Source organism: Protopterus annectens, chromosome 6.part0, assembly GCF_019279795.1.
Source record: "Protopterus annectens isolate FY-2018-M chromosome 6.part0, PAN1.0, whole genome shotgun sequence".
Taxonomy (NCBI): Eukaryota; Metazoa; Chordata; order Ceratodontiformes; family Protopteridae; genus Protopterus; species Protopterus annectens.
Window position 1 is genome coordinate 269,572,058 of NC_056737.1, and position 27,663 is coordinate 269,599,720.

General features: G+C 41.0%; 1 protein-coding gene across 1 annotated transcript in view; it reads right to left on the reverse strand.

Annotated features, from left to right (window-relative positions):
• Positions 1-27,663, reverse strand: part of LOC122804259 (transmembrane protein 87A-like) — a gene marked incomplete in the record, with an annotated part of 1,166,529 nt that overhangs the window by 28,218 nt on the left and 1,110,648 nt on the right. The window contains 1 exon segment of the mRNA XM_044074023.1: positions 1,898-1,928. Coding sequence (XP_043929958.1) covers positions 1,898-1,928 — 31 coding nt within the window.

The following is a 27,663-nucleotide window of genomic DNA, read 5'->3' on the forward strand; positions in this document are numbered from 1 at the left end:
GCCTGACAGCCCCAAAGGCAGGGAGAAAAAAGCCCCAAAAAAGCAAAAGCAATTAATGACCGCCCCTGAACATAGTATCACTATGAACTGTTTGGATATAATGATTCAGCTAGGACATTGGTGGGCTAAGGATGCAGCTGCCACTGACAGAAGGTGTTGGGGCATGAATGTCAGATGCCAATGAGTGGCAGTGCAAGAAAATGAATGCTGGTATTCCATTTGCAGTCAGGGCTGAACTGCTATGGCTTTAGCTGTTTGTGGTATTCAGAATACAATGAGCTGCATGTTACATTTTTACATTGCTCTTCACCACAGTTGAGAAGGCTTTTCTCTTTTTTTGCGTCTTAACTTAAGAGTTGCTACAAGTACTGCAACTCCTAGGTATGGCACAAGGGGGTAGTTCAACATTTCATGCAGGCATATGTTCACATCAACTCCAACATATTCACCACCCACTGTGGTCCAATCTTCTATATATGTATGTGTGTATATATACATGTGCATGTGTGCTTATGTGTTTCTCTCTCTTTCTCTCTCTCTCTCTCTCTATATATATATATATATATATATATATATATATATATATAAATATATATATAAAAGACAAAAATTGGAAGCCTCCCACTGAAGAACTACGTAATACAAAATATCCAAGCAATAGAATAATTACCACAGTCACCACAGCCAGGGTAACAAAGTATACAACACACCAATAAAATGGAAGATTTTCTTTAATGGGATAAGCACTTTCAGATCTCCTGATCCTTCATCAGAACCTAGCCATGGTGACTGTGGTAATTATTCTGCCGCTTGTGTGTGCGTGTGTGTATGTGTATACACACACACACACACACACACACACACACACACACACACACACACAGGGGAATGAAGAACAATGCCTGATGATTTATGGATTTCTGTGTAAACAGCATTAACAGATATGACAAAATACACCTCATACACGTCAGTGCACAAACTCACCTCAATGCATGGAGTTCAAGGATATCAAAGTCCTTTCAGAAACAGTCATTTAATAGTCTACATATTTGTAAGTTTCAAGGTGTCTGAAGAGAAGCTTTCATGAGTGTGATATGAAGGGCAACCTCAGAAAACGCTAGCTAGGAAGGACTCTACAGTGTGTAAAACAGCCATTAGAAGTATTCAGCATCAAAGCTACTTGACTGTGATTTCAGTCAAACTGCCATATTGGTAGGATATGATAAACTGAGGTGAACATGGAGATGATACTGGTTATTATCTAGTCCACTATTATGCCACCTATGCGTCAGTCTTATGGGTGGTGTCTTTGGTGGCATTTGTTTATAAGACTAACCTAGCAACATGCAGCTGCATACTCTTACCAGTTCCAATACACCACTATATTGTAAAACTAACTAAACAAATCTTCAGACCCGGAATGCACTAGCAATGCAGGCATAAGCAGCAGATGAATGCCCAAATACAAACGCAATACTGAAGAAAAGCCATGCACACCAAAGAAGATTAACGATCTAAGACAAGTACAAACAACACTGATGTTGAGAAAGACTAGGATATAGGCTTGACTGATGTGGTACTAAGCATGATTACTGGAGTAAATCAGTGATTACATGGTGGAGTCCTGAAATACTCCAGACTATACAATAGAACAATGGAAATCACTATACTAATAGGGAACCCTCAATTACAGCAATACAAGTCCTGCAGAAAATTACAGAAAACAGACAACTCGATAGAAAAAACAAACATTTAATATATTAAGAAATTCAGAATTAGTTTAAACTATTACGACATCCATTAATACATACTGCAAGTACCTAAAACTTCTAGCAGTAAGCAGTCAAATAGCTAATAACGAGTAATAATGTGCAATTAAATTTGCCTGTGTACTTACCTCATCGGAGTCTAGTAATGCAGGAAGAGCACTGGAAATAAAATAAAATAAAATAAAAAACAGCTCACATTAAAACAGAAGCAAAAAAAAAAATGTAAACATGCAATGAATGGGTCAAGAAATTCAAAAGCGATAAAACAGTTTCTATATTCAGTATGGCAATTTGACTTCTAATGTTAAACATAATCGGAGTACATAGGAACTCTATTATGTAAGTTACTGTATGACCTGTAATAGAAAATATGCTCAAAGGTATAAATTATCCCCTCGACAACAAGTTGCTTGCTCTATTTGACTAAGACTAGCCAAGAAACACCACTTGGAAGATTTTTTTTGCAGTGCAGTCTTTTATCCCAGTACTATATTACAAATCTTACCAACCACCAGCTGACTAACCAAGACACAGGTGCCTTACTGGCTCCAGCAGACATGTACCACCATTACATGCTGCAGCACAGCATCTGTTGAAGCCTATGATAAACACATTTATTTCTGCATAGAAAGCATGGCAGCCAGACCAACATTGTGAGAAGTAAAGGGTACAGTTAATTTCTGAATGACCACATAATCAGGCATTTTTTTAAGACTTGACATTTACACAATGAATGTCAAACACATGGAACTTGGCCCTTGAAACTCAACCTTTTGTACTCATGGTAAAATTTCATATTAGAGAGGAAAAAAAAAAAAACAGACCGACCTAAAATCCTCAATTACAAAAATTGTATGCAACTTAAAACCAAGCGGGCACTGCACCAATGTCAACGAGCACCTCCTCAGTGAAGGAAAGTGTTTACTACTATGAAAACAGTATGTTAACTGCAGAGGAAAAAGGTTCGCCAGCTTGAAATACAATGTTCTAAAAAGCTAACATACCACATTATGACAGTTACCTAGTACATTTTGTAATATGATAGTATGTTGTAAGTAGTAGTTGTTCATTTAACACAAACTAAATAAAAAATTGGACAGTGTTCAAGCTGAAACAGACAGCTAATTGAAATTATCACATTTTTTATGACTGGGCTATTAATGTGCTGCATATAGTTAATTTGTGAATATATAACACTTTGTAAGTAAATGATCTGTTAAGCCTTCCCTAACAATATACTGTCTGAGAGTGAATCTACTGGTAGAAACAGATCTAAAATTCTAGGACCAGCAAAGCAACCTACTGATAAAGTGTTCTCAGCTTGCATGTACTCAAGATTACTATGCAAGGAGGGATTTACTAAATATATAATTTCTGTTGGGGAGCTTTGCTAATACACTTCTGTTGCTATACTACTTACAAAGCCATACACATATGTATACTTGCATGGGCAAGTGTAAGAAATGCAGAAGGTCAGAGGCAATAATTTGTACCTAAAAGTGTTGATGGTTCAGTGTCAGATAGTATCTAACAGACAAATGTAATCTATACCTATCAAAACATTTGCCTCTGAAAAATATAAAATAATTTTAGGCATAGTGGGAAACCTAAAACTGACCCTACTGGCAGCAGAAGTTAACTCAAGATGATCTAAGGGTGTTCAATCATCAGTCTAAGATGTAGTGAACTCATCCTGCCACCAGGCAACTCTTGTTCTTGCTTTGAGTTTCAAAGCAGCTGTCACCTGGAAGAGGATCTACCTTCCTCAACTTTCAGGAGCTGACATGTCAACAGAAAGAAATCCATAAAAGGAAAGGCACATCTTTCCTCCTCTGCTCTTGGTCCAAAAGATGAAACTGTGAAACATGCTAATCTGAGAACAAACACACAGCTGAGAGTTTGTTTTAGACTAGTATTTTTCCAAGTTCCATTTTATATGGGTGAGAGTTTGCAAGTGCTTGTTTGTTCCTGGAAAGAAAAAAAAAATAAACAGGTTGAGAAATGGGAGACGATGTCATTACAATGAGGCACCAGAGACATACCAGGAACTTAGAGAGTTGGGAGTTTATTTTGTTGACCAAACACCCCCTAGATAATCTTGAGTTGCAATAAGGTGTGTACCAACCTATTTCCAATACAATGAGTTTTGCTAGCAGTCTAAGATGCACTGAATGCATGCTGAGCAGTAGGCCTGGGTCCTATGATGATCTACAGAATCAGCCCCTTTAGGGCTACTCTCCAGATTTGCCTCATGCTCTGGATACAATGTCCAAGCTGCAATGTTTTGTGAACATGTGAATCTTGGACTAGGTCACTACAACATAGATTCCTCTGAAGCATGCAGATGAGGTAGCAGCACTACTGCCTACTACTGCAGCTTCGACTAAAAGGACCAGGAAGGGGCTCCTTGGAAAGAAAATAACAATGATAAATATAATTATAAAACCACAGAAATGCAGTCTGGTCCACGATCTTTGTCTACCCTTGACAAAAGTGACAAATATGGATTGATCTCATTAAAGTACAGTTTTGTACCTACCATAAATGTAGATGTTCGAAGATCCACATTGCTGCAGTCCTTACACTTGGGTAGTCCGCTGTCCTCGGTCGGCCCGAATATCAAAGTATAAGGCTGACGTTGGTCAATGCACATTTGACTGACATCAGGACGTCAGGGTACAAATGCGCATGACCGACGTCATATCCTCAGTCTTTTCTTGCCCCAGATGTCAGAAGACCCTAAAAATAAAGGTCAAAACCAAAAGACAGCAAACAAACAACCAACCATCCTAGTACTAAAAATATGTACAATATATACAATATATACAATATACCTCATATTGACAACCCAACCCACACAACCGCCTCTAACTACAGAGGGGAAGGAAGGAGGGAGGGTAAATTGGACTGCAGCAATGTGGATCTTCGAACATCTACATTTATGGTAGGTACAAAACTGTACTATGTTCTTCATCTCACATTGCTGCAGTCCTTACACTTGGGTAGAATCCCAAAGCAGAGGTAAGGGAGGATGGCCAAACTATAAGGAAGCAGGAGCTGCCAAAATGCCCTGCAAAACAGCAGTGGCAAAACCAGCCCTGGATTTAGAGTAAAGTGGTAGGTGATAATGCCTAGAGAAAGTATGCACTGAACTCCAAGTAGCTGCCTCCAAAATATCCTTAGTTGCCACCCCTCAAAAAGCTGTCAAGTGGCAGTAGCCCTAGTGGAATGAGGCCTAATCCCAGCTGGAATCTCCTTGCCATGATGGGAATAACAGAAAGCAATGCAAAACCCAATATACTTAGAAATAGTTTGTTTTGACACAGGCTTGCCCTGAGAACTCAAAGCAAAAGAAACAAATAACTGCTGAGACTGCCTGAACCCTTTAGTTCTGTCCAAATAATATCGCAACTGCCTGTGTACATCTAAAGTGTGCAAAATCTTTTCCCCTTTATTTTGGGGATTTGCATAAAAAGTAGGCAAATGAATAGTTTGGTTTAAAGCCACACTAGAAACCACTTTAGGCATAAAGGAAGGATTAGTACGTAAAGACACCCTATCCTTATGGAAAATTAAGAAAGGCTCAACCGCCATAAGGGCCTGCAACTCAGAAACCCTTCTTGCAGAGGTAATAGCCAACAAAAAAAGCAGTCTTCCATGATAAAAACTTTAATTCAGTAGTAGCTGCAGGCTCAAAAGGTTGTAGAGTGAGTTTCTCCAACACAAAATTGAGATCCCAGGCAGGAGTAGGAGCTCTTCGCGGGGGTCTTATATTCTTTGCCCCTCTAAGAAATTGCTTGAACAAAGGATGAGAAAACAATGGTGGGTCACAATCATAGTGAGCCGAAATTGCTGCAGCATGAACCTTAATAGAAGAGAAGGACAAACCTCTGTCCAGTAACTCAGTAAGATATTGAAGAGCCACACTTAAATTAGGCTCAGAAACATCAAAATCCTTTGCTGCACTCCAAAATAAAAATCTCTTCCATTTATCTGCGTACACTTTCCTTGTACTAGGCCTTCTAGCTTCCAAAATAACATTCAAAACTTGCTGTGGAAGTGGAGGCCCACTATGGTTCAAAACAGAATATGCCAGGCTGTTAGGTACAGCGAGTGAAGCTTGACATTGAGCAAATGACTGTCCTCCTGAGACAACAGGTGTGGAATCGAAGGCAAAGGCCATGGAGGCTTCCGTACCAGGCTTCTCAGTAATGGGTACCAATGCTGTCGAGGCCAATCTGGAGCTATCAAAATCATCCTTGGCTTGTCTTGTCTGGCCTTTAGTAGTACCTTTGGGAGGAGAGGCAGAGGCGGAAAGGCATACACATGAAGACTGCTCCAATTGAAGGAAAGAGCATCCACTTTCCAAGCTGTGGGATGAAACCTTTTTGTGCAAAACTTTGGCAGCTGGTGGTTTAGTGGAGAAGCGAACAGATCTATGTCTGGAGTTCCCCATGACACTGTCAATTTCTGAAATACATGAGGATCCAATTTCCACTCGTGGGGATCCATAATTCGTCTGCTCAACACATCTGCTAAGGAGTTCTGTACTCCCGGCAGAAACCTTGCCTGAAGATTGAGCTGTAAACTGAGAGCAGTCTCCCACAAAATCATTGCTTGCCTGCATAGAGGATAAGAATGTGTTCCCCCTTGCTTGTTGATGTACCACATGACAGTTGTGTTGTCTGTTAGAATCAACACCTGCCCTGGAAGAAGTAAATCCTTGAAAGCTATTAATGCAAACTGGACTGCTAACATCTCCTTCAAGTTGATATGTAGATGTTGTAGTCTGGCAGGCCACTTGTCTTGTATCCACTTTCCATTTAGATGAGCTCCCAAGCTTTGTCTGAGGCATCTGTCGTTAAAATCTGACTCGCCTCTGGCCGGGTCACAGAGAGTCCCTTGTTTAGGTGACATTCCTGAGCCCACCACAAAAATTCCTTTTGAATGCAAGGTATTATTTGAATGACAGTGTCCAGATCCTGGCAGTGCTGTGTCCATACATTTTTGAGATACCATTGTAGCTTCCTCATATGCAGTTTGGCATTGGGAAGCACCAGAATACAAGATGCCATGAACCCTAAGGCTTGAAGGACTGTCCTTGCAGTCAGCCCGGACTGATGAGATAGTTGATGGAAGTAAAGGGAAAGATTCTTTGTTTGTCCGGGGTCAAAAGGCCATCTGGGATGCTGTATTCAGTCTTACACCCAGAAAGCACATGTCCTGAGAGGGTACTAGACTGGACTTTATTTCGTTCACAGAATACCCCAGGCATCTTAGCACTGCTATCACAAATTCCAAATGATGAAGAAGCTCGTCCCTTCCTTGAGCCAAAATCAGGCAATCGTCCAAATAAGGATAGATCTGTATTCCTTTTAGCCTGAAGAAAGCTATCACTGGAGCCAGAACTTTCGTGAACACTCTGGGCGCAGTAGATAAGCCAAAGGGCAATGCAGAGAACTGATAGTGAGAAGTCCCAGCTCGAAAACGCAGATACTTCCTGCAACTTAGTCTGATAGGAACATGAAGGTAAGCCTCCTTGAGATCCAAAGTTACCATCCAATGATCCTTGCCCAGCAGAGGTAAAAGCTGCTGTAACGTCAACATTTTGAACTTGGGAATGTCCAGATAAGTGTTGAGGATAGATAAATCCAAAATTGGTCTCCACGTGTTCCCCTTCTTTGGTACTAGGAACAGGCGAGAATAAAATCCTAGGCCCACTTCTGGCATAGGGACCGGCTGTATGGTCCCTATTTGGAGTAACAGAGAAATTTGCTTGTGAGCCTCTATTCTTTGTTGAGGAGGAACGTCTGGCATGCCTTTGAAAGGAGGCAAGGTATGGAAATAAAACCTGTAACCGTGGTGTATGATATCCAATACCCATCTGTCTTGGGTAATTAAACTCCAATTTTCTTTGAAAAGTGCCAACCTTCCTCCCAAAGGTGCTGCCAGACGAGAAGGCTCTGGCAGCTGAAAAGGTAGGTCATTGGGTCTGTTTACGAAGGACTGACCCCTGCCCTCACCAAGACTGTGCAGGAGAACTCCCTGTTCTAGGCCTGAAAGAGCCCTGAGCTCTGCCCCTACCACGCCTAGATCTACCCCTAGACTGGGAATCATAAGAAGGATACGTCCACCCCTTAGTAGGCCAATTTCTACTAAACTTTGGAGGCTGAACCTGCAAAATCTTTAACAGTCTGCATAGACTTAGCCTTGTCTTCCATTTTCTTTAAAACTGCCTCAACAGGAGAACCAAACAACACATCAGATTGTAAAGGAGCATCTAAAATCCTTGTTTTAACATGGTCAGATAAATTTTGATCCCTCAGCCAGGCGTGCCTGCGAAGAACTGACCCAGTGGCAGCCACCCTAGACGAGGCCTGTACAGCATCAAAACCACATTGCAAAGAATGCTTACCCACCTGTTCAGAAACATGTACTAAATCTTGTAACTCTTTACAATCAATACCTTCCGCCAGAGCATCAACCTTAGACTTCAATTGTGAAAGGAGATAGTTTTGGTATTTCAACATGTGAAACTGGCAATTCAAAGCCCTCATAGCTAGAGTGGAAGAAGTATAAACTTTCTTTCCCCATCTATCCAAGGCCCTGGCCTCTTTATCTGCAGGAACCGGATTCTTGACAACAGAAGCCTTAACACCTTTAGGCCCCTGGCTAACAGTTTCTGGGTCTGCCCTAGGACTCTTAAAAAGATACTTATGAGCTTCAGGCACCCTGTAATACCTATCCGGTTTAACAGGAGCAGGAGGCAAAGAATCAGGATTAAGAGAAGCCTCTGTAAAAACATCTTCCACTACATCCAAAACAGGAGGTATAGCCAAAGGCCTATGCTGGGGTAAAAACAAAAATTCCCTAAGCCTTTTCCTGGAATCAGAGAAGTCCTGACCTTCCCACTTAAAATGCTCCCTCATGGAATGAAGAGTTTCTGAAAAAGAAAAATCCTCAGGAGGAGAAGGAGTAGAATCATCCACATCAGAATCAGAATAAGGAGAGTACTCCTGCAAGTCTTCAGCCGAAGACTCTGAAACATCCGAAGCCTGCTCAAAACTCCCTAGCTCAGGCTCCACCCTAGGTCTCTTATCAGGAGGGGGCAAAAAACCCCTAATCAAAGTAATCAAATCTTCTGCCATTTTAAGCATATGCTTCTTGGGCACAGTTCCTGAAGAACTAGGGGTGACACCAACTGAAGCTAAACCTGGCCTGCCTCTGGGAGAAGCCTTGGAAACAGAAGGAGAGGGCCTAACCACCCTAGGCAGGGAGGGGAGTATAGTAACCTGAGAAGCCCCATCAGCCTGACCTGCCTCCTGAGAGGCCACATCCTGCAATAACAAAGTCTCTCCCTGGGATCCCAAAGAAACCTCCGGTGGAACCACCGGCTCCACCGACACCTCTAAGAACCGGCGTCCGCACGGACGGTTCTTCTAGCCTAGGCTTAACTGCTTTGTCCTTGCGCTTCTTGAAGAAGCGGCGTCGGAGCATCCGACGGCATTTTATAATTGCACCGCTTCAAGACTAACCTGGCACAATCTAATCTTCTCTTTATAGTGCGCTTATTGAATCTAGCACAAGAGCGACACCCAACAACGCCGTGCTCAGGCCCTAAACAAGGAATACACAAAGTATGATAGTCTCTATGCGGTATCTGTTTCCCACAAGAAATACAATTATTCACTTTTTCTGACATCCGGTAAACCACTGAGGCAAGAAAAACTAAAATATTCCCCAACGGGTACTTAGCCAACTTTGACTCGGTCTGAAACTCCGAAATCGAACAATTTCAGAACGCCAACCGGCACTTGCAACGCTGCTTCTGCATCGGACCATGCGGCAAAAAAGACTGAGGATATGACGTCGGTCATGCGCATTTGTACCCTGACGTCCTGATGTCAGTCAAATGCGCCTTGACCGACGTCAGCCTTATACTTTGATATTCGGGCCGACCGAGGACAGCGGACTACCCAAGTGTAAGGACTGCAGCAATGTGAGATGAAGAACATCTGCATCTGCCTTCAAAAGGTAGTACCAAACTGCACTTTAAACATTCAACTTGCTCAGCAGTGCTTCCAATGGGTTAAACCTTTTCCAGGAAACATATGGACAGGTGTGGAGGCTAATTAAGAGTAAATTCAGAGAGCACCTCATTAAGGAATTGTGGGTTAATGCACAAAATGTCCTAAATGATATGGGTTCTTCTGCTCGGAGTGCCTAGAACTCAGATTCTTCTAGCAGAGAACTTTCTGAAATGACCATCATTGAAAGATAAAGGTCCCAAAGGAGGCATTTCCTACCTTTCCAAGTTGAAATTCAAGTCCCAACTGGGTGGAGTAAGAATGGGTGGGCAGAGATGGAATAGTCTTTACATATCCAATTAAAATGCTGCCTAGTCAGCCACGAGATCATGAAATGCTGAAATTGTGGAAAGATGAACATTAGTAGTGCAACATCTCAGTCTAGAACTGAGGAGATAAAGTCATCAAGGATGGAGAGAGACCCTACAGCAAAAGGGATCAAGTCCCCTTGTCCACCACCAAAGTAAACTTCTTCACCTTTAAAGCTTAAATTATAGGTTCATAGGTGTAAAACTAGGCTATCAACCATTAGAGGCCTTCTACGTCTAGCTATGCAACCCAAATATGAACCATAAGTTTGGTTTATACAGGGGTGATTTACTGACTGTACATTAGAGACATAGGCACCTCACCAGGGTGAAGTTTAAATTACTCATCCACTGGTCCAAGTTGTGCTTAAATAGGGTTAGGGAGGAACTCTGCTTCACATGGATGGGGAGCCTGTTCCAGAATTCTCTGAGAAACATCTTTCTTTCTTTATGTCCAGTCTCTGCAAGCAAAATTTAGGTATTTTGATTTAGTAGTTCTAATGCTGTTTATTTTGTGGATGTGTAAAACCTTCATCAAAACATGGTCCAAGGATGCCTTGTACACCAGGAAAAGATCACCTCTAAGAAATTTGCAAATCATCAAGTAAAGAGACAGGGTTTTGAGGTGAATAGCATACAATACCGTGCTTACTCTGCATTCTTTTTGTAAGGGACTTTTGTGGATGTTTCAGTAGCTTAATGTGTCTGGTCAGGTACATACCAAAGGGGGCATTATATTCTATGAGGAGTCTGATGAGGGCCAAGTACAGTGGTATGATGATCTCATTGGACCTACATGCTGTTACCTTACTTGTAAGTCGAGCAACATAGAAGGATTTTTTTTAATACCCTGGACACATGTTGGTTGAAGGCCAGGTTACTATCTACATGAGGCCCCATATCCCTGACTAGCGAATCAACTTTTAGGGGTATTTTACTGATGATGTAGTTACCAGGGGTGGCAGACTTCCTAAAAGGTGCTATAATGCATTTCTTGACATGGAGTTTTCAGCCATGGCATTGGTTGAAGGCTAGGTTACTACCTACATGAGTTCCCATATCCCTGACTAGTGAATCAACTTTTAGGGGCATTTTACTGATGATGTAGTTACCAGGGATGGCAGACTTCCCAAAAGGTGCTATAATGCATTTCTTGGCATGGAGTTTTAAGCCATGGCATTGGTACCAAGCATTTCTGTGTTAGACTGTTAGACCTTCACGAAGTGTGTTCTCATCTTGGGGGGATTCAATGACTGCTCCCAGTTGCAACATCTGCAAACTTGGTCAGCCAAAAGCCTCTAACATTGGCTTTGACCTCCAAGACGTAAATGCCAAATTGCAGCAGGCCCAACACAGAGCCCTGAGGGACTACACTGGTGACTGGCCTCTTTGTGGAGGTGGACTCACTGATCCTAAGCTCTTGGGTCCTACCTGTGAGCCAGTCAGCTATCCAGCCTGTTATAAAGGGGTTTATGCCTAGTTCCATAAGTTTGCTGACAATGCCCAAGTGGGGTATTGTATCAAATGCTTTAGCTAGATCCAAGTACGCATTATGCAGTGTTTTCCCCTCATCCATTGCCTTAGTGACCTCTTCAAAGAAATCCACCAGGTTCAGTAAGCATGACCTTTCTCTGACAAAGCCAAACTGAGATGGATCCAGTATATGGAGGTCTCCTATGTCCTTGCTGATAACTTCCATGACAATTATTTTCATAGCTTTGCAAATAAGACTAATCAGACTAATGGGGTCAGTAGTTTCCAGAAAATGTTGAAGGTCCTCCCTTATGAAAGCGGATGACTGTTGTAGTCATCCACTCTCATGGCACAAAGCCTATTTTAAGACTACAGTTAAATAGTAATGCCAGGGGGTTCTGAAATTCATATTTTAGACTGTTCAGGCAGCATCCTGGTATGTTTATCAGGGCCCATTAAGGCTGTACTCTTGGCTTCTGCGAGCGCAGCCAGTATATTTTTTACAGTTGGAGGGGCTATTTTGAGGGTATTTCTTTGTGGATGGTTGGGGGCTAAAGTTAGAAATTAATTTATCAGCTAACAGTTTCATTATATTGCCAGGCTCTGTAAATGTGGCACCATTAATCACCAGTTCAGCACATTGCTGTGCTCTGCCGTTGAGGTTTCTCACATAGCTGAAGAAGGTCTTATGGCCATCTTTTACCTGGAAGGCTATCTTAACCTCAAAGTTGGCTTTGTTTGGGACGTCCAAGATGGCTGCACATTCAGTAACAACTTAATTCTAGCTCTCTCAGTGTGAAAATAGAAACAGAGCAGAGAAAGCCAATGGACCTAGATTTCTGGGTAAATTTCAGTAACTGGCTAGTTAAGTGCATTGCCTGGATGCCAGGAAAAAAGAAATACAGAGGACCTGAAGGAAAATCAGCTATAAAAGGTGACAAAAACACTGACTGGGAAAAGTATTGTAGAAATCATCATCATCATGTTCAGACATGACTACTATAATCTAGAGAAAAGTATAAGGCAACTGCACACAGACCAGACTAAAATAAATGAAACACTGATGGAATATATCAACTCAAACAATAAAAAGGCTGGGAAAAAAGGCAAGATGTTTTAAACAGATATTCAGATAAGGTGATAAAACTGAAAAACTCAAAGGTTGAAATGAAAAAAAAGGATGGCTGAATATGAGACTGCACAAGAAGAGATGTTTCAAAAAAATAGAATTAGAGCACATAGTAAAAACCTGAGACTTTGTGTTGTATCCAAGAAGCTGAAAGGAACAGACTGTATTAGTGTTATGAAAGCACAAATAAGCAACTATACTGGTATTCCACAACAGGAATTAACTGAAAGGGTACAATGTGTGTATGCTCCAAACGTAGCTATGGCAAAAGAACCTAGACATTTAATAGTAAAGATGCAATCTTACCAGCAGAAAATTTTGATTCTGACAAACCTGTGGCAGAAGAACAAAGTACTATAAGTGGGAGACAGCACAGTGTTTGTAAAGAATGACTACTCATACACCAAGGAGAACAGGAGTAAATTTATTCCATTATTCACGGAATGTTAAGAAGTAGGCACGAGATTCAAATTGCTGTACCCAGCTGTCCTCAAAATATTTTTCCATGGAGGTACAAAATCTTTTCTGATGAAGTACATGCTAAAGAAGAAATACAAAAGTTTGTCCAAAAAAAAAGTGAGCTGTGAAACACCAGGAGATTCTGATTCTTGTTGTTCTGACAATAAAGACCACAGAGAGAGACTGTGCCACTGAAACCTTTTCCAGTGTTTCAATGCAAAATACTTCAGAGTGGGGAGAAAGCATAAGATTGACTAGAAAAGTCAAGAGTACACTGCAAATGAAGCACAGACAGGGTTTGGGAGATGGAAATGAACAGGTATAGAACAAGAAAAACTGGAAATATTGGACTTTCCTGGACTTTGTTAAACTTGTAGGGGACTCCTAAAGCATATGTCCTACTTCATGTCATTAATGTTTGGAAAAATATTCAGGAAAGGGAAAGAGGAGAGAGAAAGTTAACTGTAAGCAAAACATTTTTTCTTAACAGTACTATTTAAAAAGTACATGATATACTTTGCATGCTATAAAGTAAAGATTTTTCAGTTATTTTTAAATGTAATGGGGATACTAATGTAAATAGGTGCTCCTGTGTTTTCTTTTTCTTTCTCTCTTTTTCCTTGTTCAGTTTTAAGGAATGTAGGCACTGCAATGTAAAAAAAAAAAAAAATTTAAAAAAAGATCACGACAAAAGAAAGTGTGCTTTTCCTCATTCTTGCATCGGGGAATGACTGGGTTAAGGCCATTGGCGTAATCTAGTAACATGTTTTAAGAGAAAGCAAGTAAATGAAAATGAATATTAAATATTATAAGGCTTTTTTCTAGTAAACCATTTTGTGTCTAGTTCTCATGTCTCTAGCAGACAATATGATAAAGAGAAATGGCTTGGAGAAAATGTTTTCTGAAAGCATTCATGTGTTTTCCCAGCTGAGAGAGCTGTAAAGATGAGACAAAACCAAACAGCACTTAAAAGAACCCCAGGCTGTGCCATTGTCTCTCAGCATTGATAACCCTTCTTTTAGATTATCTCAAGTCAGTGTGTATGGCTGTCAGTTTGTAACATTTGTTCTTGTTAGGATGGTAACACTTCAATATTTGAAAAATATACAAAGTTTTGTGTGTCAAGTTAATATGTTTTGGGGGTATTGGGGGCGTGTGTGTATTTTTTCAGGGTGTTCAATAAAACAAAAAGTTCTGTAAGATGTGACAAACTCAAATGGAGAGGGTAAGAAAACTTGTCTAAAATTAACCTGCCAAACAGTAAATGCATGTAACACAAAAGCTGGAACTAGACATTTAACAAAAAAGCTGTCATACATAAAAGGTGGGGATAATAATTTCTCAAGAATATGATGCTTTCTATAATGTCTTTAAACATAATGGTCTCGCAGATAGATGCAAAAAAGAGAGAGTAGTGAATTATATTAAAAAATGTAGAGTGCAGACAGCTATGCTACAGGAGGCACACTTGGAAAGAACTGACCACGTGAATTTGATAAAGAAAGGTTTTCAGGATGGTTATTCAGCAGGATACCTGAGGCAAGGGAAGAGAGAAGTACTTATATAAATTGCAAGAGGTTCTCCAATACTAACAGAAGAGGATAAAAAAAGACAATAATGGTAGATTTGGAGTACTAAGGGGCTACTAGCAAGGAAGGAGGATTACAATGGCATGTATTTATAACCCACCGAAAACTGCTACAATGGAGCTTAAGAAAATTATGGGAGAAATAATCAGCTTTCAAGCAAGGAATACTACTTATAGGTGGGGACTTTGATTTACAATAGTGAAGATGGTGTCTGGGGGGGGGGGCAGAAGGGAAAATTTAACAAAGGAGTGTAGATTATTAAAGAAATTTATGAAAATATTTGGCATGGAATATGTGAAGTCAGTACCAGGAGTTTGGAGTGAATTTACATATTATCCCCCAGGATACAAAAACTGGGCTAGGCTGCACAATTTATATTTCACAGAAAGGTCTTGATACACACCCAATAACTATTTCAGACCATGCACCAAGAATAGCTAAAATAAAAACACAGCGCAATGAAATAAGAATGAGACACTGGTGCTTTCCCTCCTATCTGTTGAAAAGAGAGGAATTTAAGAAATGGGTAGTGGAAATTATTCAGGAACTGTTAGAGAAGATAGATATTTCTTCTGAAAATATAGCTAGGGAGTAGGATAAAATTAAAGTGGAGTTTATAAAAATAGCTTGGAAATAAAAGAAAGGGAGATATGGTTAAGAAGAAACAATTATTTAGAGGGACTGACACAACCAGGCAACTTGCACAGCACAATACGTCTCCAAGTGCACACATCCTTCGCCATCTCCTGGAGGAAGCCAGTAGGCCAATCCCCCTCACTCCTACCTGTCCCTGCCTGATTCTTCCAGTGCATGGGCCACTAACTAAACACCAGTTGCCAGTGCCACAGTCAAAAACTGCAGAAACTTCAAGGACTAACCATACTTGACAAATGCTCTGACCACAGGAATCAGGGTTGCAACTTCAGCATTATCAGGAATCAGGATGGACACAAACCACAAGAAGTGGATGGGATGGAAATCAGGTCAGCTGCTGGAGCAGCAGAAGATAAAACTGAAATCCAATACAGTACTATCAGAATATGTATGTGCCTCCAGTCCACAACTTCAGAAGGACCCACTGAGTGAAAGGGGTTGGCAGTAAGGCTCAGACAAGCTTCCCACTCCAAGAATCAAAGAGTGAATTTCAAGCAGAGCACCCTAGGACATGATTCTCATGAGGAGAACTGCAGCAGCTTTGTGCTGATCAGACTTGCAAAGAGATCAATGTAGGGAATGCCCCATTTCCTGACCATTTCTTCCAACATGTCATTTCTCCCTCATTTTTTTCTTTTCCCTCGGACAGTTAGATAAAAATGTCTCCATGTTTCTTCTCTCTACTTCCATTCCAGTTCCACACCAACGTAAATTTGCATCTACTTCCACAGACCACCTCTCCCATGGGAAGGCACTTCCTTTCACTGTTCTTCCTTCCTCCCTACTCTTTCTCCCCGGTAACATCTTTACCTAACTATATTTCGTTCTCTGCAGCTACACAGTTCCACTAATTCTTCCCTTTTCTTAACTTCATCCTGCTCTCCCCTGAAGTTCAGTAATGAATAGACGTGGGTATGTGTCCAGTACTGCACATGGTGAGACAGATGTACAACATGCAGACATGGTTTGTAGAAAATGCCAGTTAAGCTCCTTATGAAGGGTCTCCTGCATCAGGACCAATGCTGAAACTCTGGAGAAGAGGGTGTTGAAATACTTGCATGCAGCAGGAGTGTAAGAAGGTACAACTGTGTGAGAATCAGTGAATGTTAGAAAAATCTCCACACAGCACTAAAGGGAAATAGATGGTAGTTTGGGTTCAGATGAGGTGGCAGATGTGCAGCAGGTGCATGGGCTGATGGTGGTGGGTTGACCTAAAAGAAAAATCAGTGGGATGGAAAGTGGAGGATATAGGGAGAAAGATAATGTGGAAGAAAACAGACTGTTTAAGAAACTAAATTAAGAAATACATGGGAGGTGGCACATGAATACAGTTGGGAGGATTTGCAGTTCTCAAGAAAAGTAATGAAGGACACGGAAAAAGGACAGAAAATTCTCAACTGTGGAAATTAATTTAAGAGAGGGTGTGAAACAGTACAAAACTAAATATGTAAATTGTGAAAAGCCACAAGACAACTCACGTTTTCTCTTTAGTATCCCTCTCTCTTTCCAAGTCTCTTCTCCTCTCTCAAGATTTACTGGAAATTGACCCACTTTAGAAACTAATGTACATATTGTACATTACACCTGACTGTACATTGCACTGTGCTTGTTCATTTGAATTTATATAGATTGTTTTTTATGCGCAACTAGTCTGAACTACTCTGCTATTGCTTACATTTCTGTATTTTTTGTTTTTGAAATGATTTGTATTTCACCCGGGCAAAGCCTGAAATTGATTAGTACTGTTCAGTTTACCCAGGTAAACAAAAACAAATAAATACATAGATCAATCTTAAAAATGCACCAAAGATAAATAGTTTTTATTTTTTAAAACAGTAACAGAGTTCTTGGATACTTAGCAGCATCGTGTCAAAAGTTAAGTCATCTTTTTTGTGGTTAGAACTCAGTGAATGTTAGGGAAGTTAACCAGATTTAAAAGTTGCAACTTCTTTACCTTATGCAAAAAGGGTGGGGGGATTTGTCTAAAATATCAGTGCTATGTAAGTATTTCACAGTGCTGACTCATTCCAGTATTCCCTCTGAGTGCCTACAGATAAAGTGACCCTTTCTTTGAAAAATCAGCTTAGCAGCAGATTCAGGTAAGGTGAGCTTTCTTCTTTGAGTATTTAGTGGACTTTTTACATGCTTGGGAGCAGCAAAAAAAATATTCTTAGAGGCATTATTAAGCCTAACACTGCCAACCAAAAGACCATAAAACCACAGTAAGAAATTTCTCCAAAGTCAGCTTCACGCTTCTTAAGACAGAAGTGGCAAACTTCACGACACCCATGCTGACGGATAATAGAGGTATGACTGCTGAATCCTACACAAATGCACTTTATAAGCACTTACACGAGTGCATGGATCGTGCAACCCCTAACAGAACCAAGATGCTATCCTTCAAAAAAAGGAAGCCAATCTGGTGGTCCCCTGCCATAAACAAACTCTACAACAGAAGAAAGAAACTGTTGCAAAAAAAAAAAAAAAAAAGAGTAAAATCCCATGATTGGAGAAACTCCCTGGTCAGCCTCAGTAAGAAGCTGAGATCCCTCATAAAATCCTCCAAAGTTAGTTACGAAAACAAAATCGCCACTGACTGTAAAGACAACCACAAAGCATTCTACAGCTATGTCAAGAATCTCAATGGCAACACTCAGATCTGCTCTGAGTTACAGCACAATGGCACTAAATATACAGAACCAACTGATATTGTCAACATCCTGGCAGATAGGTTCAGTGCTACCAGAAGAATGTAAAGTTCCTGTAATCATGGCTGCACAGGCAAAAAACACACTCTCCAAAGCCAAGAACACAGCATCCATGGGACCTGACAACATCCCAGGCTGTGTTCTACATGAACTACAGAACGAACTGGCACCCCACCTAAGTACCATGTTCAATCATAGCCTCACCTCAGGCTATGTGCCCACTGAATGGCGCACAGTGACGGTTATCCCACTTTACAAAGGGGGAGCCACCAAGGACCCCATAAACTACCGCCCCATTAGCCTGACAAGCCTGGTCTGCAAGGCTATGGAACGTATCATCATGGAACTTATAAACAATGACATTGGTAATCTCCAAACTCAGAACCCCACCCAGTTCAGGTTTGTAAAAGGCAGATCCTGTCTCCTAAACCTGATAGACTTCTTTGAAGCAGTCACCAAAGCAGTAGATTAGGGTAAGGTGGTTCACACAGCTTATCTAGATATCACCAAGGCTTTCGACACCATCCCCCACTCTGGAATTATAGATAAACTCACTAAACTAGGTATAAATCCCTATGTCACAAGATGGGCTGCCAACTGGCTCACTGACAGAACCCACACTGTAAAAGCAGCAGACTCCAAATCCAACTTCAGACCAGTGACAAGAGGAGTACCAGAGGGTTCAGTCCTGGGTCTTCTCCTGTTTGGTATCTACTTCTCTGAAGTACAGGCTAACACAGAAGGTCTTTGGCTAACGAAGTTGGCAGATGACTGCAAACTAGGAGCCATAATCAAAACTCCAAATGTGGACATCATACAAAAGGGCCTCGCTGAGACAGATGCCTGGTGTCAAAGCCATGGCCTCAAGCTCAATGCCAAAAAGTGCATTGTCATCTCTTTTGGTAAAAACTCTGTACCCATGAACTACCACATAGGCAGTAGTCTACTTAACACTGAAAGTGTGATAAGAGACCTTGGGACACAGGCGGACAGTAGTCTCTCCTTTAATAATCACATCGCCACAGAAGTCAGGAAATCCTTTTACGTGGCACACCTCATTACAAAAGGTTTCTCATCCAGGAAAAAAGAGGTCATTGTCCGTCTCTACTCGTCACTCATTAGACCCATTAGCCCCTTTTGGTATGTACCTCACAAGACATCTACAACAACTGGAAAGGCTGCAGAAATACCTCACAAAGAGGATTACCGGCCTCAAACAGATGCCCTATGCAGACCATCTCAAAAAAACTGCAGCTTTACTCCATCGCATATCGCCTACTCAGAGGCGATCTCTGCCTAACACACAAAGCTATGTCAAACCCAAAGCTTTTGGACATGCTCAACTTAAAGAAATCCCAATCCCAACGAGCTACATGCTCTAGGGACCTAAACCTTGTCACCACAATAAACAGAACATGTTGGAGGGATAGATTCCTGGTCCCAGAGACTTCCCATACTCTGGAACAAACTACCTATCTATACCAAACAAAGCTCCTCATTAGCACTCTTCAATAAAAATCTTAATGATTGCATGTGAGATAGGAAATTCACCCCGGGGTTCAATTCTGTGGCTCTGCTTGAGAGTGGCAAAGGAAAATAATTTTCTTGGGTGGCGAAAGCCAGGGTACCTTTTGGCTAGGCTTATATATGCCCTAGGGCCAATAGACTAGTACCTACCTATGAACCTATAAACGTATCAGTAGTCAGTGCTTGTGAGGGAGGCACCCAAAAATGGTAGCTCTAGCACAGCACACTTCTAGCAAAAGCCACTCTCAAGTGTTCTGGACTGCTAAAGGTCAAAGGTAACCTAGGAGACAGAGGACTGAGAGAGCCCATTTGAGACAATTGGTCCTGAAGGGCACCACTAGATCCTGCAAATATGAAAATGAGCCACTGAGATTTAAACTATTGTAGTGGAGCTCAGGTTCCACCTCAGAAAGATGACTGGCTTCAGTCTTCTCCAGGAAAAGGAAAACCATCTTTGGATAGAGACAAACATTAAACCCAGAAACAGAATTTCCTGGGAGGGAACCATGGAGATTATATTATCTGTCTCTCAGACTCTTAACGACATGTTTATTTCAGACTACATGGGATGAACTTGCTTAGTGAAGGGCTAATGCAGTCAACATATGGGAAAACACAAATTCCCTTCTGCAAGACGGCACTCATTGCAGCTAGTCACTTAGCAAAACTACAGAGACCTGATAATTCAGATGGCAATACTCACAAATAAAAACTAACAGGGACAACTGTGAACCCTACAAAGTGTGAGTGAATGGGGGGATATGAGGTGGTAGTTTTCGTGGAGATACTGAGCACATAATCAATTATGTGAACTAAACAGATGTAAGAACGACCAGATGGTACATATTCAGGACCTTCTGTACTCCAAGCACAAGGCTTAAGATACTTTAAGGCCTCAAATGGGATGAATGACTCTAATGCAACCTCACTGGGGAAAAATCAGTAGACAAAATCCTCATTTTCAGCTAAGACAATTGTCTCTACTTTCTCTTTGGCCAGGAAGATGGTAAGCAGTTTGGCCAGCAATAGAAGACCACCTGCACAACAAGAATAACCTGTTCTGATCAAGAGGAAATGACAAGTCTCTAGTGTGACTTTGCTACAAAAGCTAAAGCATCTAACAGTCCTAGGTGATGGTTCATTTGTTGATACACGCAGACAACAGGCCTGAAGCCCCCTGGCTTGGTGGTTGTTGGAAAATTAAACCTACTGAGGTGCAGCCTCTCAAACATGAAGGGCTTATTTTTCTGTTGATGGGGACTCTAATGTCTTTGGCTGAACACGGACAAGGGAGGGACTCTGAGAAAGCTGACATGGAGAGTAGCTACCATTCCTTGGCCTTTCTGCACTAGGCAATTTTAGTAAAGGATTAGCCTTTTCTGAATGGTGTGACTTCTAATCTTTTGATTTCAGCTTTATTAGTGAATGCCACTTTCCTCTGGTTAAAGTCTTGCTTAAAAAGGTTACGCCCAATGAAAAAGCATTAACAGCATCCTACTGTACTTTTTGTAGAATGATCAAGACCCTGAGCCATGCATGCTTCCTTACAGTCATTCCAACAGTACCTGTCCAGACTTGGACACTGAAGAACTGAAATATCTGTGACAGGATGTCCACCAATTCCTTTAGCTATTCTCTGTTTTTCTCATCCTTGAGGCAGTTTAATAAGAGCATCTTCTTAAAGAGGATGCCTCCCTATGTGCCCTAACAAATTACAACTCCTCAGACCAAAAGTGTAGAGGAGGAAATGTTTAATACCTGTATTCCAGTCTCTGGGATTCCATACACAGGGTAGATCACTTATATGACCTGAAGTCCCCTGCAGCTCAAGTAGCTAGAGAGATTGCTAAAACAACAGAGGGGTGCATAAACAGAAAGGCAAAACCTTTAGAGGAAGTACTTATACCTAAACCTGTTGGAAAGAATGAGATATTCTTCAACACCACCCAGCCTGCATTAAGTGCTTCAGATCTGAAAATATTGAAGATAATACCCTGAGAGATGGCTCAGAAAAATCCTGAAACGCCAAAACGATGGCATAGGCCACTTCTTTAGAGGTTCACCACTACACCAAAAGATATGAAAAACGTGCACTCACTTTCCATTAAGGCAAACCTGAGAACACAAGAAAGGTAAGGAATGAAGCAAATGATTCAAAAGAAAAATAGACATGGAAAGAGGCATCCATATGTGCTACTCCAACTCATGAATATCATGAAAAAGAAGAAACATTTTGGATATCTCCCTCAGCATTTTCCCCCTCTTAAACACTTTCTACACTCATCAGCCTCTAAGACAAATTTTTATTACAGCAGAAACAATTGTCTAAGAAATAAAAACTTCACTTTATTTTAATACATATTAAAGTCTCAGGTTCCTCAGCTCAATTGCATTCCAAGGGGAAAATACCATACCAGGATGTCATCACTGTAGCAACAGAAAACATCCACCAAGAAGGCTGCTAAGCGGAGGTGCCTGAGACTTTTAACATGTAACAAGAGAAGATGAATATTTTATTTTTCAGACAAATGCTCCTCGTCAGAAACAGTATTCTGGATAAGACTTTTTTTGTAACATCAAATCAGTCAGTCTAATACGCTGTTCTCTTTAGTGTTGGTAAACATAACTGAGCACATCTGTCAGCTTACAATCCTTGCTGCTTCAAGTGATTTTACAGCAGGATCTGCTGTATTTGTGGGTCTACTGAACCTTACAGAAATTCCCTGGATTATTAGCCAGTAGGTGCCTAGGAAGCCAGGGATACTGCCTGAAACAATGTCACAAATCACAAGGGTCTACTTACAGGTACAGATATCGCCTTTTGGAGTCTAAAACATATTAACATATGAAATGCTCCCCTATAAGGCTTAATATCTCTCAAAAACAAACACCCTCAGGTAGAGGCTGAAACGAGATCTGGGGATTGTACTGGTGCACCATGGGATACCTACCTAGCCACGAGCCAACTAGAAGACTTCAAGCTTGTAAATAGACAGAGTCAGAGCCGAGGGTTGGCTCCGATCCCATCAGTAAGAATGAAGGCAAGATAGGACTACAGAACATTATATGTTTTCATAGTAGAAATTGGGACATAGAGAGTTCACTTGCAAACTCTGAGAAAATAAGTAAACAGTTTTACAATTGTGTTTACCACAGCTAGAAGACAGAATGTCTATAGCTAGAGTTTCTTTCTATTGTCTTAAGACAGAGATGATCACTAGGTTTCAAATATAAGGGTATTTGTATTGCTCTGTGACTTCCTAGCAGCTGTACATCTGAGACGAGTACTTTTGACAGAGATATGTTAAGTTCTATTGGTTCCTGTTAGCCTGGGAACTAAGGTCAGAAGTGACAAGAATGATGTAATCTGAGATGACCCAACAGAAATGTTTGATAGTAATTTAAGAACTATCTCAGAGAGAAAGTCAGTGCATTTTGTATTTGTGTCTGGACCTGTAAACATCTCACCAGCACTTGCCTTGCTCTGCAAGTAAGAATTGGTTCGTAGTAACTATCTTAGAGATAGATAGGAAAATAGTAAGATCAGTCTAGATGTTTTCTGTATTTATGTGAGACTGTCCTGCAATGTTGTTTTAAAGTATTTCCTGTGATTTTGAACTCTGTTGTCACTGTATTGGGTTATTGAGTACTGTCTTGCTCTGTTATTTATTATTAAATTTATTTAAAACTTTTAATTGTGGCTGGTTTTGTTTAGAGATATATAAGCTCTTAGAGTACATGCATGTATTTGGTAACACTGTACAGACCACTCAAATATCCTTAGTCTTGGACACGCTTACCATTTGGATAACAGTAACATTACATAGTAAGATGGGCACCCTTTGGTAAGGGCCTTTATAGTAGCTGATAAGTAGTGGTTGGTGGCAGTGATAACTATTGTATAGTCTGGGTAGAAGGGGGCATAACTAGTAAACCTTGCCAGCCTTCCCCAGAAGTGTCTGTGTGTTTGTATATAAATCAAATCTCAAAGTGTGTGTGTATCAGCTACTTGGGCATGGACACAAAGCACTGGTTGGACAGAGAGGGTGCTGGAGGTTTTGGCTTGACCACTTGGCTGAGATCTTAACCCTATACCTGTGCCAGTGGGGAGTCTTTTAGGGATCTGGAAAGAGAGGGAGAAACCAGCCCTAGACTGACTGTGATCTCTGTGTGCTCTTAAGGGAAATTGTACTTTACTGTGCATGTACTTGTCATCCTCCCAATGTGCACGTCCCTCACTGGTGTTAGTGGTGAGGATTGAGGCTCCTTGATTACTGGGCCAGTGCAGGGGCATCACAGAAGCTACCATCTAATCAACAGAACTTCTAAGATCAAGGGCAGCCAAGGAGCATACCCATATGGCTAAAGCAGATCCTTGGGCTTTATGGCCATCTCAAAAGAAGGCAAGTCTCTAGCTGTGCATAAATCCAAAAGAGCAGTTGAAGTTCCTGGCAGACTGACATCCACTGCAGATGTTTGGGAGATGGCATCTGGTTGTCCTCACTGGTGGTCTGTGCAGCATAAGTCAATGTCCCACAGCCTCCTTCCAACTGGATCATGTCTGGTGAGGATCCAGAATAAACCATTTTTGTAATGGGGATGTGCACAAAGCTAAACATCAATTAGTACATTATCCTAAAGCCTTGGTGGGGAATGTGTGGTCACAGGGGTCTCACTGCAGGTTCTTTTACCACCAGTTTTCAGTTACTCCATCTGTCTATGTCTGCACAATTCCATGGGAGATTTTCTTGATGTTTGATCATTGGGGTAAGGCTTTCTTTGGCCTCGGGCAGATGCATCACTCATTAATGCCTCATTTTGAAAGAAACACAATACTCACAATAAGGAACCCTGATGCTTCTCTCCCAAGAAAAGACATGAAGCCTTTTGGAAAAATATGCCTTCCTCAAACACACCTATTAGTCATCTTTTCCAAGTATGTCAAGAATCTTGGAAAGCAAGCAAAAACTTTCCAGGCAATCACTAACGTAGCCATCTAGAAAAATATTTTCATGCAATGCAGTTAATAATATTCAAGATTCATTAGACAAAGGTACTGTTCTCTGAAAGTCACCTGGAAGGGACCACATACAGATGGGGACCACCAACTAACTGCTCATTGCCAAGATACAAGAACAGCAAGTGGTGTAAAATACTCCTTTAGTCATGCATCAAACAGATGTCCTGGACTAAATGAGGAGCCCAGCTCACTTAGTCAGTTCACAAAAGTAGAGGAAGTTTGAATAGAAGGGCAAATATCCACTTGCAGCTAAATCTCATAGATAAAAAGTCATACTGCAGCCGTGATTTCCAAATCAAACATTTTTCTTTACAATCACATTCCAAGGATAACCCTGTATGGATGGTCATTCCCTAGTACTAACATGATTACATTTATGAGCATAAATAAAACTAGTTTTTAGCAAGACTTAGCAGAACGGAGATGCCAAACCAGTTTATTATTTAGCAGACATCGCTACTTCGATGGATTTTCTGACATCAAAAAATACTACACTTACAGCCTCATGGATATTAGTTTGCATTAATAGCATAATGTGTCATTATTAGTGGTTCAACAGGTAGCACACACTGCTTTAGAACTAGAAAATCAGAAGGCTCTGGGTTTGACTCCCACCACAGGTGAATGAACCAATTTTCAAACTGCTGACACTGTAATGCAGCATGAGGGGGAACTGCAATACTGAGCATGCCATCCTTCAGATGAGCCATTAAACCAAGGTCCCAGCCTCTTGATTTGATGGTAGTTCAGATGGATATAAAAGATACCATGGCTCCAATCAAAAACAAAAAAGGGGGGACACTCCCTGATGCCTTGGCAAATTTCCCATAATAGCAGAATACCAACTTGAGTCCCCCATTCCCCCCCCTTGAAGAGAGGCCAAGGGGTATTACCTGGTCAACAGAAGATAAATAAATACATTTACATAGGTAATACAATGATTAATCTCAGACTGTTCTACTAAAACATCTTCTGGTTCTACTGCTACAAAAGCGGCATGTTTCTGAGCAGGAGTCTGTGGGGTTTCTGCCCAGCTTTAAACTACAAATATACTTTTTTAAAGCCTACTGTGGAGCCGGTTCATCTGAATTTGAGTGAATTAGTACAGCCAACATGTAGTAAACTTTCTTATTTCCTGACTGTAATGGTTTAGTTCGGACAAGCTGTAATACTGCTGCAATGCAGAACAGGAGTATATTGAAATGCAGGTGCTCTCCAAGTAGCAGGTGATTCCTTACCATACTTGACTAATGCCCAAAATTAGTTTCCGATTGCCTGCTAAAGTAGTTAAGGCAACCCAATAATAAAAATCTATACATTTCAGTTTTCTTTCTGGCATACAGCCTCCAATGCATGTTTTGCTTCAAACTACCTTCTCAGGAGCTATACCTTTGTCTTTACAGGTGCACTAGCATTTGCTTCACTTTGTCTTAAAATTTAATTTCCCAAGAATCTTTTTTTTGTGTAAATAATACTATCAATGACAAGTGTGTCTGTACAGTCTAGTTAGACAGGGCTGCCCTGTTGACACCAGACAATCAACTTTTGTCCAGTAGGTGAAGTGAGAAGGGCAGACCAGAAGGTAGTAGGAGACTGCCTCTGAAACAAACATCTCTGACTTACTGACTGCAGAAAGCAGGGAAGCACCTAGGGGGCTGGTGGGAAGGACCCTATACTGCAGCAGTGATCATTCTACTCAAACACCTACTGTTATGTTCAGTCTGCTCAAAGAAATATATTACATTCTACACAAGGAACAGCTCTGTAGTATCATTTGTATGGTGTAAGAAGATTAACAAGCAGTATACACTCTGGTCACAGGACCATGGAAGGGGACCACTTACACAAGGATGCACTGGCAAATTCTACTTGGCTTCTAGACAAAAAAAATACTTTATAATGTTTAGGAAAGGTGTGGCTGGATGCCCAAGTCAATGGTTTACAACTGTTTTGTGATGACAGATTTGTGACAACTATTTATGGTTGCTTCCTCCAGGTGGAGACAGCTTTATCCTGCCCCTGCAAGATTTTTCCGTTTTGGTCATAATTAACAGTGCAGTTATCTAACACTTAGACACTGTCCACATGGAAACTGGTTTGCCCTGCTTTCTTGGCACACAGGAAACAGCTACTACTTTAGTTGCCTAAGATTGTCTATTGGGTACAAAACATTTCAGGCAAAAGACTGGTAACTGACTGTTTTGGTTCAAGACCAGTTCTGAGATTACCTTGGGCATAAAAGAGGAGCTGGTCCTAAGTAATAGTCTCTCTAGAAGACTGTGTAGGGTTCTTTACATAACAAATCCTGCAGTTCTGAAAATCTTCTTGCTGAGGCTAACTGCTAACAAAAATGTGGTCTTCTAAACAGAAATTTGAAAGCAGCTGTGCTGATTCAAAGGGGAAGGTCCATTTCAAATTTCAGGTCCTAATGAGGGAATACTGGTCTCACTGGGAGCTTCAGATGAAGCATTCCCTTTAAAAACTGCTTGACTTTGGGAACAGATGGAAGCAGAAACTCCAGGAGCAGGCAAGTTCAGAGATGAGGAAAATTCAAGGCTCTTGCCAAACAATGTTACGTAAAGCAAGATAAGGCTCACTGACATTACCTTAGGTTGAATACCAGTGTCGATACATGAAGAAAGCCTATTCCATTTTGCCAGGTCAGATTTGTTAAAGGCAGATTTCCTGTAGCATACATAACAGATCAGCAGGGAAGGAGTCACAGCATGGGATCAGAGTCCTCACCCTTTTAAAGTCTGTCTATATTATGATCCCCCTTTCAGGCTTAGCAACAATCAAACGGATGAAACAAATCTGTTGTTATTCTTTGATTAGCACTATCATCTGGGAGAACAAAGTTTGCCTTGGCCAAAAGGTGGAGGATTAAGATCATATCTGCTTTGTCTTCTTGTGTGTATGTGTTTGTGCAACACAAAGTGC